Here is a 12195-nt window from a genome sequence, read left to right on the forward strand (position 1 = left end):
GAAGTGGTTCGGGACTATTTAGAAAAGTTGGACGAGCACAAGTCCATGAGGCCGGATGCGCTGCATCTGAGAGTGCTAAAGGAGTTGGCGGATGTGATTGCAGAGACATTGGCCATTATCTTTGAAAATTCATGGCGATTGGGGGAGGTCCCGGACGGCTGGAAAAAGGCTAACCTAGTACCCATCTTTAAAAAAGGGAAGAAGGAGGATCCTGGGAACTACAGGCCAGTCAGCCTCACCTCAGTCTCTGGAAAAATCGTGGAGCAGGTCCTCAAGGAATCAATTCTGAAGCACTTAGAGGAGAGGAAAATGATCAGGAACAGTCAGCATGGATTCACCAAGGGAAAGTCATGCCTGACTAATCTAATTGCCTTCTATGATGAGATAACTGGCTCTGTGGATGAGGGGAAAGCAGTGGACGTGTCGTTCCTTGACTTTAACAAAGCTTTTGACACGGTCTCCCACAGTATTCTTGCCAGCAAGTTAAAGAAGTATGGGCTGGATGAATGGACTATAAGGTGGATAGAAAGCTGGCTAGATTGTCGGGCTCAACAGCTAATGATCAATGGCTCCATGTTGAGTTGGCAGCCAGTATCAAGTGGAGTGCCCCAAGGGTCAGTCCTGGGGCCGATTTTGTTCAATATCTTCATTAATGATCTGGAGGATGGTGTGGATTGCACCCTCAGCAAGTTTGCAGATGACACTAAACTGGGAGGAGAGGTAGATATGCTGGAGGGTAGGGATAGGATACAGAGGGACCTAGACAAATTAGAGGATTGGGCCAAAAGAAATCTGATGAGGTTCAACAAGGACAAGTGCAGAGTCTTGCACTTTGGACGGAAGAATCCCATGCACCGCTACAGACTAGGGACCAAATGGCTAGCCAGCAGTTCTGCAGAAAAGGACCTAGGGGTTACAGTGGACGAGAAGCTGGATATGAGTCAATAGTGTGCTCTTGTTGCCAAGAAGGCTAATGGCATTTTGGGATGTATAAATAGGGGCATTGCCAGCAGATCAAGGGACGTGATCGTTCCCCTCTATTTGACTTTGGTGAGGCCTCATCTAGAGTACTGTGTCCAGTTTTGGGCCCCACACTACAAGAAGGATGTGGAAAAATTGGAAAGAGTCCAGCGGAGGGCAACAAAATTGATTAGGGGACTGGAACACATGACTTATGGGGAAAGGCTGAGGGAATTGGGATTGTTTAGTCTGTGGAAAAGAAGAATGAGGGGGGATTTGATAGCTGCTTTCAACTACCTGAAAGGGAGTTCCAAAGAGGATGGATCTAGATTGTTCTCAGTGGTAGCGGATGACAGAACAAGGAGTAATGGTCTCAAGTTGCAGTGGGGGAGGTTTAGGTTGGATATTAGGAAAAACTTTTTCACTAGAAGGGTGGTGAAACACTGGAATGTGTTATCTAGGGAGATGGTGGAATCTCCTCCCTTAGAAGTGTTTAAGGTCAGGATTGACAAAGCCCTGGCTGGAATGATTTAGTTGGGGATTGGTCCTGCTTTGAGCAGGAGGTTGGTCTAGATGACCTCTTGAGGTCCCTTCCTACCCTGATATTCTATGATTCTATGAACTCTTGTTGATACTTGCTAAAATGATCTCTTAGTCTTTGGGGATGGTCATTATCCCCCATTCAGCCTCCCTTTGCCATCTTTATTATGACCTTTACCCCTCTTACTTTCTTTTCTAGTTAACCCTTAACCCCCTTAGTCCTGGTCTGTTTTAGTCCCTGCTTTATGCGGACTGAGAAGCCTCCCCAGTGACTCCTAGGAACTGTTGGTGAAGACAGATTCTTAACTACCCTGATACGTAGACGAACTCTCTGACCCTGAATCTCCAGGTCAACTTTGGCTGTGGGATAGATGTGGATCTCTCCATGGATACATAAGACCTGTATTGGGAGATGCTGGTCTATTATTTATCCTTGACCAATCTTCCCTGACAAGAGTGCACACATAACGAGTTTACATGTCCCTTAGCCACTCTTATTTTCAATCTAACTGGTACTACCCAGAGCCAGCCTCCCTGAATTCTGAGTGGACCCCCACCACCTGGTCCTGCTGTAAGTAACAGCCTAGGTAGTCACATTCCATAACCAGACAACTCTATTTAATGTACGTGGGCTGGCCACACTGAGCATGTGATGGGGCCACTTGGTCCATCCCATCCAAGTGTTTCTGCTAAACTGTGGGGCCACATGGCCCCTTGTAGGTCCTGTGTCTCTCCCAGGTTTTAGCCTCTCATGGTCTTTTCCCCTTGACAGCTTCCCTGGGACATCCCTTGTTCACCCCACCACCCCCCAAGTTGGTCATATCACCCTGGTTGCTCTTCTTCTTCAGCCTCAAAAAAGGCTTCAGTTTGCTTCATAGCTTCTCTACATGAGATCAGCTAAAACTGCCTTGCCCAGCTCTGTACTCCCGTGGGTAGAATCTTTAGGAATTATTCCAATATAATCTGGCTCATAACCCTCTCTATTGAGCTGGTCTCAGGGCAGAGCTACTGCCTTCCAAGATCTCAGTTTCTGGGCTGTCATGCCTCTGGAGGAAATAGTTCCACCTGAAACCAGTGTCCCTATGCCCCAGGAGTCAGCCCTAATCAGTCTAAAATAGCTACCTTCATTACTAGATAGGAGTTTTTCTTGTCATTGTTTACCACCCAGTAAGCTGCCTGCACATCACTGCTATTCAGGTCACCCATGTCAAATCCTCCTAGGCCACTGCCTTTGCCACCCTCTCTAACACAGGGAGGAAGGCCTAGGGATCATTTTCTAGTCCAAACTTCTGCCAGGGCAAGCCAACCAAGGGTTCCATTGCTGATTGTGTTTCCTGATGCTCCTAGGGCCAATCATTTCTGCAGCCACTCCTGCTGTTGGAAGTGGATTTCTTGACACCTCTGTTGATGCTGCAAACTGGGCTTCCTGCTGCTTCTGTTCATTCTCCATTAACTGCATAAGCAAGGCCTGAGTCTGCTGTTGCTATTTTCGTGGCCACTGTATTGCAGCCTTCTGCTGCTGCCATTTTGTCACAAACAAGAGATCATTTTCTATTCCACAGGCAGGCCAGATCCCAGTTCTGGTACCACATGTAACTGTGAGGGGCTTCTCCCTCCAACTCACCCAGAATATTGGTCAACTATGTAGTGCCACTCCACATTTCTTTCAAGTAGATTTTTTCTCTTCCACAAGAGAGTAAGTAAACAGAGAACAGTCTTAACTCATTCTTTGGTCTCAGGCTTCCTAGTGCCCCTCCCATGGTCACCTTGGCGACTTCCAAGTTCTAGTCAGATCATCCTTCTTCCTGAAGTAGTAGCCTCAGGGCTGCCTCCCTGAGTAACTACATTTAATATTTTTATTAGTTCACTTATGGCTTTATGACAACAGTGGTATCGCTTGGAGTATCTGATTTTGATAGGGTGCACAGCTCCTTTTTCAGCCAAGAAGGGGCATGATCTGCCTAAGAATGAAAATGAGCAGTCCCTGCCAGCTAGTATATATACTATGCACTGCACCATCTCTTAACTGGGGATGCATGTCACCGATTATCAAAGTTCTCAGCAGTGACTTCTTAGACATATTTTTGCATTGGTCAAAAAGCTCTTCTACCACATAAGTGGCCAGCACAACTCCACTTTCACCTCCACAACCCTGTATCCATTACTGTGTCAACACACTTGAGTGGTAAATGTCAATTAGATTTGCGTCTATTTTTACTGTAAATGGTCAGGGCACACCATAACATTCTTGTTAAGTCAGAAAAGTTCTTCACTTTAAAAAATAACAAAACAATATAAACAAAAGCCACCCACCATGATTTCAGTGTGCTACCATTGGTGTGTCATTAACATAAATATATAATACTAACTTGCAAGGATCATTAACCACCATTAATCACTGATTACTATACTAGGTTGTAGAAGTATTCTGTATTAATAGTAAATTCACAATTCTCTAGAGATGTACAACATATTCAAAAATCTGAAAAAAATTACTCAAAATACTGCTTTTCCTGATGTGAATTTGGGCTGTGCAAAATCATGTGCAATGGAAAGATAAAAATCTGCATTCAAAATTCCAAGTAGCAAAAAAGTTGATCACACAGTTCTGCCTTTCACAGACTTTTCCAGCAACTAACTCATTAGAAAGAGAGAGCAAGTCACTAGTCTCATAATCATTAGTTTCTTTCCTCAATCTCAAAGAGAACAAAGATAAAAATGCTTTGCCAGAACACTTGTGAAGAGAACTCAGACTGTGGAAAAGGCTGGACATCTCACAAGTCTGAGCTTATGAAATACAAGACAGTGGCTTAATAACCACCAAGGGCCCAACCTTAACTTCAGAGATATTTTTATCTGCAAAAACAGACAGCAGGATTGGGCCTCAGTCAGCAGCAGGAAAGAAATGAAGTACAGAAGCACACCAAGAGACTTTTTTTCCTGCTGGAGACAGGAAATATGAATTTAAAAAGGCAAATGAAGCACGTGTCCACAGGCAAGAAGATTTGTTTCTTCTTCCTCTACAGGAAGAAAGGCTGAGCCATATCAACTCCAAATAATTCCGGAAAACAGTGCAGAACAACCTACTAAGTTCTACTGTATGCTGCATTTATGTTTGTTAGAAAATTATAGGAATCTGTTTATTATAAGCTTACTGAATTTTTATGGCTAGCCTATTGAACCAAAAATATCTATTTTAAAAAAACTGAATAATAACTGATAACAGCCAATATTGTATATGGACAGCAGTATACTTATTGTTGATTGGCAACAAGCAGAAAGCATATCAGATAATAAAAGAGGAAAGATACAGTACATTACAAACCCACATCCATATAACTACAAATGTAGATTTAGGACCACATTTTCAAATATGGGTCCAACAAATGCACCCTATCTGCCAAAAGAGTCATTTGTGGATACAAACTAGATATTTACACATGCAGGTGTGTAGTGAGGTGTGTAATTAACAACTTTGTATCAATTTATAACCAATATGAGTTTGCCTGAACACAAACTAAAAAGTATTAGTTTATCTTTAAAAGATTGTGAGAGGTGCCCAGAGCATTGGATGGATTCTCTTTTGTTAAAGAGTAGTAACAATCCAAATAAATACATCGAATAAACTGAGCAAGGCCTTTGGCCTCTAGCAGAAAATGGTTCAATTCTATATAACAGATCCTATGTGGGCAATGCTGAAGCAAACAGTTACTTTTTAATGACAGCCATGTTATGAGAGAAATTGATTTAACAAAACCACAGCCACTTTGTGCACTTAGCCACCATTAACTGGAAGCAAGAACGCCATGTAGTCAGGAATAACTTGAGCTTTGCATAAGCATATGAAATAGCTGCAGCTGCCATTTTGCAGATAAGGATAGAAAGTAAAATTGGAAGAACCATGAGAATGGGCAGAAGTGTGGATATCTGACCTTGGATCTGGGTGTTCCCGATTATGAGTTTTTTGCTGATCTCATGACTAGGAGCTGCTTGTTGATGTTAGAAAAGTTGTTAGTTTGAAAGTTATGTGCTTTGTTTTGAGCAACCTATAAAAAAATAAGTGTGTAAATTGGAGATGTTTGGATAAGTTTTCTATGAGCTCAGAGGCTGACATCCCACTTGCCAGAAGCTAAGTGGAAGGCTGCCCACTAGAAACTGCTGCTGACCACTCAACGTCATCTCAGACTTTGGGCAACTATATCTGGGTTTCTTTAGATTATTACTATTTTAGAGGTGATCTGTAGATGTAATAAAAAGGATTTGGGGGGGGGGAGTGAAAACACTGACATGTATGCCAATCATTTATCAGATGGAGGAGTTGTGTCCCCATCAATTTATTTCAAAAACTGCTTGAAGAAGGGAGAATAGAAGTTACTGTACTTTCAGGTTCAGAAAACCGCAGGTAACAGCCACATTTATTAACAGTTACCACACTCTGATAACTGAAATATGGCAGCATAACAACTGTGTTTATCTTAGACCATCCTGTGGTCATTTTTGGAAAAATGTTGACTTTGAAATGGTGTGAATTGCACACACACTAATGACATTATAACAGAATTATATGGTATGGCCACAGTTCACTACACTAACATAATTTGTAAGTTATAAGGTTCCACAGACAGAAACTCTGACACACTAATAAAGGCTTCCATTCAGGCAGTTCCATTTGCCCTGTCTCTCTTTTTGTTTCTCTTTGTAAAACTTGACCTCAGTGATTTTGCAAATATGAATCAAAGACGTTATGGTGTAACCCAAGCTTATACTTAGAGCAACTGACATTTCACATTTTTCAGTTGCACAAGATAAGTAAATATTATAATAGGTCTTAAAATGACAACTGAACTGTAAAAAATTGCTTAAATGTCTGTTTTAAATTCCCTTGTTCATAGAAGATAATGTATCTGTCAGTGGTGCACTAGTTTGTAGGTTAGTATTGTCGGTTCACATCTGTTGGTGCCTTGGCCCTTCTTGGTAGCTGGAACTTATCCCACTCTCTATGTCTCTTTGGATACTTTTCTCTTTATTTCTTTAAAAAAGCTACTTTCTACTACTACATACCACAGGCGCTGATGTTCCATTGTGCTGGAGGGTGATCAACTCCCAGCTCTGCCCTACGGCCCATCCCCACTCCATCCCTTTCCTCAAGGCCCCACCCAGGCATCACCTCCACTCCACCCTGCCCCACCTCTTCCAGCCCTGTTCTGCCCTCTCCCCTGAGCGCATCATGTCCTCACTCCTCCCTCTTCCCCCAGCCTCCTGCATGTCACGAAACAGCTGATTGTGGTGGGGAGGAGGTGCCTGGATGGAGGGGGAGGCGCTGATTGGTGGAACCCGACAGAGGCAGGAGGTGCTGGGGGAGAGGGGGTGCTCAGCACCCACCATTTTTTCGCTGTTGGTGCTCCAGCCCCGAAGCACCGACGGAGTCTGTGCCTATGCTACATAGGATGTTATAGCTATAGTGCAAAGAAATAGACTACAAAAAATTTCCAGCTACTAAATTATGATACTTGAGCTACCAAGTACAACTCTTTTTAGTGTAGCAACAAATCAACAGAATCAATAGAAAGTGAGTTATAAGTAATAACTTTCTTGTTGGCTCAATGCACCACTGACTCATATCAATCCTCCACAAGAGTATCATACATTTGAATTCCAGTACTGCCTTAAATGCTGTTAGTTTTCATATAAGAAATGATCTTGTTTGCATATCAGAAATGAACAACTCTTCAAAAATATAAAATTCAAAGAAGTAACAATACATTTTATAGTATTTCCCCTAGATTAATTAGAATTTGGTTGTGTTTTGAAGAGTTCATCATAGATTGATAATGAAATACTGATGCTTTGCTAGAAGGAGTTTTTTCAATAATATAGAACTGACACATGTGATTTGATTATAACATGATATTATTAATCTGACTTTTTATACTTAGATTACACGATTCTACAATGAGGACAGAAGACACTGCTGTCACAGGTAGTATTCTGAACCACTCATTAATGTGGGTATGTGTATGCAAGCAGGGGAAATGACATTTCTAACTCATAGTGTAGACATAGGCTTATAATAACCAATGTCTACATATAAATCATATATATCACATATGGGTATCTGAGGTCAGATCAAAATTTCTCCCCATAACTTTTAAATATTTTTTTTTAAGAAATGTGATATTGTAAGAAGCACATGCACAGATATAAACTTTACAGCTACTTATTCTCTCTGCTTTTTCCATAGCTTACATCAACTTGGTACATCACTACATTATCCCAAAACATTTTTCAACAGTTGGTCACTATTAAAAACTCAGTATTTATCAGCAGTATTGTGCTTTGCTATCAGTTTACAAAATTATCCTTTAGGTCAGTGGTTCTTAACCAGGGGTACGTGCACCCTGGGGCAGAGGTCTTCCAAGGGGTACATCAACTCATCTAGATATTTGCTTAGTTTTACAACAGGCTACATAAAAACACTAGTGAAGTTAGTAGAAAGAAAAATCTCATCAATGACTTATTTATATTGTTCTATATATTATACACTGAAATGTCAGTACAGTATTTATATTCCAATCAATTTATTTTATAATTGTATGGTAAAAATGAGAAATTAAGCAGTTTCTTAGTAATAGTGTGCCATGACACTTTTGTATTTTTATATCTGATTTTGTAAGCAAGTAGTTTTTAAGTGAAGTGAAACTTTGGGGTACACAAGACAAAGCAGACTCCTGAAAGGGGTACAGTAGTCTGGAAACATTGAGAGCCGCTGCTTTAAGCGATTAGACAACATGTTAAGCTTGCTGAGTGTGTTGCTTCAGTCCAATGTAGTTTTGCTACAACAACCAAAATTTGGGTATCAAATGGATTTAATAAAGAAAATTATGTGAAAATCGGATTCCATTAAAATCATTTGAGAGGGTTATATGTGTTCATATCTGTAACTGAGGAATGACTGCATGATGATTAATGTAGCTTAATTATCCAAAAGGAAAATACACTGATATACATCTGGAAATGTATGCAAAGACATCAATAGCTATATTCTCTATGAAGGGTTCCAATTCTCTGTTACACCCTATCAGTGAAAAATAACACTATAATTTGCTAATATCTACTAAGCAATTTTCCATGAAATATGTAATTGTTATTTGTAACAAACATGAAGGGCACCCATGCATGTCTTCAGTTCAGCAAAGGCAAATATAAATTAAAGTTACAACACATGGAACATGCCAACAGAGATCTGTTGCTCAAATCTTGCTTTCACCTTCAAAACACTTTTGCAGACATTAATCATTACATCATCCCAAATGCATTTACTAGTATCCTCTCTATTTTATAAGTAGGTAAATGCAGGCAGAGAAAGGTCAAATGACTTTCTCAAGGTCAGAGGAAGAGTCAAATATCTGAGCCCTTGTTAAAATTCAGGGCCAAAATCCTGACAAGACTCCTACTGACTTCAATGAGGCCAGGATTGCACCTGAAGAGTTTATGCCTCTTACTCCTGTGCAGCCACACTGGTCTCTGAAGAAGTTTCTTCTAACAGATACATGCACCTTGGTGAACCCCCCCCCCCCACATTTTAGCTTATTAGTACTAAAAGTATTTGACAGAAAAAGAAACATTATTCCTTTGATATAAGGCAAAACAAATACTAAAAATAAAAACTAGGTATATTGAAAAATGCATATCCCATATGTGGCACACAAGGATTGCAAGCAGTGCAATACCTTCACCATCTCTCCTGCTCTAAACTTTTTTGGATTGAATCAACAATCAGACAATCTGAACATTCTCTTTGTCAAAACTGTTAATGGTATTGCACTCATATCTTTCATATTCATTTTTTTTTATCAATATAATGTAGCTCTGAGGTACAAGAAATAAAAACAAACCAACAAACAACAGACATTGACTTGAAATTGTTTTTAGCTCTTGAGAAACCATGTATCTGAACAGAATATGGAAAGAGCACTACAAACAGCAATTGTAACAAAGTTAGTTTTTAAGTGCTGAATCCTACACATCTGGAGGGAAATTTATAGTCTGGCAAAATCCTGCAACTATTGTGGTTTTCACCCAAATTGTCATCATACAGATCTGAAACTTCAATTAGCTTCTTTAGCTAGTACGACTTATTTTTCCCCCAAGTGGGATGCGTTAGGAACAATAACGGGAAGGCATAAGAAAGCAGGTCCTCACAACACACTTCATCCAAAACACTGAAACATCAACGGAGTGTAGCTGTAAATATGATGTCGGAATATGGATTCATTATATACAACACATAAAAAAGAATGTACTTTACCTCACTTTTAAATTGCCTTGTTGTGGCTGTCCATCATAAATTGACAATATATCAAAATCTTCCTCAAGGGCAAAAGTGTGAAATGACAGTTGTATCCGGTTACGTTCTCCTGTGATAATGATCCATGTGCAGTTGGCATAATTTGGATAACCATGAGGAAATCCGGGACTTTCTATTGTACCATTTGGTCCCTGTACTAAACCTCCACAATTCTGACCTGGAAAAGAAGAAATGAAATTATGTCATTTTTGTCATACTTTTCTGCTGCTTTTTATGCCATTTGTTTTTAACCAATACCTATACCTGAACTTAATTGTTTGATAATTAATCCTTTATATGTCCACACAACAATCTTCTCCCTGGGGTCACTTTTCAAATGCCATCATTGGGCATTCTGAGGCACCCATAACCTTGCAGTCAGTCATTAATGCAGTTATTAAGTATCAAATTGAGCACCCAAATGCAAAGTTTAGTCACCTAATGTAGGTACCAAAGTTTGAACAATAAGCTACATTGTTTTTATAGTGTTTTTTAAAGCTATAAACTTAACAGAGTTTGTGTTACTCTGAAACACATTTTAATACTGAAAGCTAAAATATAGGCACGTTTCTGAATTACTTGCACTGAACACTAAGAGTCCTGCAATCACGGTAAATCATTATATAGTACATATTCTGTAATGTATGCAATCAGCAAAGAAAGGGTTAATTTTCTCAGCTTTCAAAAATTAATATATGAAGGTTCTGCTTATCATGCCCTTACTTCTAGTTTTATGCCTCCTGCAGAACTTTATGAGGGTACAGCAATTCATTCATAAGAAGTCCTCAGCAAATACTCTTGTCTCACTATGAACACTTCTGCTAACAGTGTAGCTGGTTTCATTAATCCTACATACCATAGAGCTACTGAAGCTCATAATTACTGTGAAGCTTAGAATTAAATTGTGTTATGATTAATGAAATATTAGTACAGGGAGAAGTTTGAGGACATGTTGTGTACTACAATGTTTGGATTCTTATGTGTAGCTCAAGCACTGTAAAAACAAGTATAATCCCAGCATTTATTGTTACACCTAAAACAGAAAATTATTTTAGACTAGTTTTATTTTTAACTTCACACTAGTAGGTCTTGGAGTATAAATCTTTTCTAAAAATGCTGTCAAATGCTTGTGGGAGGTTTCTAAATCTTAATAAAAGGATTTAATAAAAAGGATTTGCAGGAACTAAGAAGTAACCATTTTCTACTAAATTTTAAATCTAGCAATAACTCTAATGATTAGATATTAAAGCTCTGGGGATTCAATAGGTCATTAAAAGGAAAAGCTTTTCTAATATGTCTACTAATTGTTTCATATGAAGCCAATACAGACATTAGTATACATTTGTGAACAGTGAATGCATTAAATTATGAAACACAGCATGTTTCAGTTATACACTGTTTAATTGAATTTTCAAATGTTCTCATAGAACCTTTGGCAATCCATTGCATTCCTTCACCAACAACCATGGGAGAAGGAATGCCATCAGGGAATTCCTTTGGTATACAGGAACTCCCTCCTCACAGAAAGCCAGTACAGCCAGGTTCTGTGAGAGCCTCCCCACTCCATCTGAGCCCCGAGGGGATACCAGAGGACCAAGGGAATATGGTGAAGCAGAGCTACTAAAAGCAACTTGGCAACTGACCTAAGACCATGTGGGCCACAGCTGCCCCTTAAAATTACAGCTCTGTAACTGGCATAGAGAAGAATCTGACCTACTATGTTAATTAATTTTGCAGATACTGAAAAAGTGGGAGAAAGAACAAAGGAACTTTAAAAGGCTATCAATATGAGCAAATCAATGACAAAACACAATCCAAGAGTGCAAGGTAGAAAGGGGGCAGAATGTAGGTCGAGAGTGCGTATATATAAGGAAACTTGATTCTAATTTCATCCGCAGCTAAGGACTTTATTTTCATGCTAAATCTTCCCCCTTTTTAGTCTTACTCTTGCAGAGTAATTTCAAGGCTGAACATCTGAGGTCTCATTAATGTAGACTCAAGTTACCCTGCAATCCCTCTCTTCCTTATCAGTTTTTACACCATGTGCTTAAAATGAGTAACACACCAAATCTATGATGTTCAGGATCAAGCCTCAGAAACTATTAAAACAGGATTAAGGTGAAAATAAACATTCTTTAGTGTGATGAGTGAGGCTGCGTTGTTACTTCCCCAAGAATTTTCTTTTTATTTCCTGCCCTTAGTGTGAGACTCAGCCTTATCTCTCCTCATTGTCTACAACCTCTTCTTCCACCAGTTCGATTTTGTTTTTCTGTGTGTTTATTACCCTTCCAATTTTGATATTGTCCATAAATATGATCACTATTCAATCTGTATCAAAGAAGCACCTG

The 12195-nt window shown here is 39.5% G+C and overlaps 1 protein-coding gene across 2 annotated transcripts in view; it reads right to left on the reverse strand.

The window, feature by feature from the left end:
• CSMD1 (CUB and Sushi multiple domains 1) overlaps nucleotides 1-12195 on the reverse strand; it is a 2003711-nt gene that overhangs the window by 1678863 nt on the left and 312653 nt on the right. For both annotated transcript variants that reach the window (XM_073336216.2, XM_073336215.2), the window contains exon 2: nucleotides 9809-10025. In XM_073336216.2, the coding sequence (XP_073192317.1) occupies nucleotides 9809-10025 (217 nt within the window). The remainder of the gene's footprint in view (nucleotides 1-9808; nucleotides 10026-12195) is intronic.

Source organism: Lepidochelys kempii, chromosome 3, assembly GCF_965140285.1.
Source record: "Lepidochelys kempii isolate rLepKem1 chromosome 3, rLepKem1.hap1, whole genome shotgun sequence".
In the NCBI taxonomy this organism is placed as follows: domain Eukaryota; kingdom Metazoa; phylum Chordata; order Testudines; family Cheloniidae; genus Lepidochelys; species Lepidochelys kempii.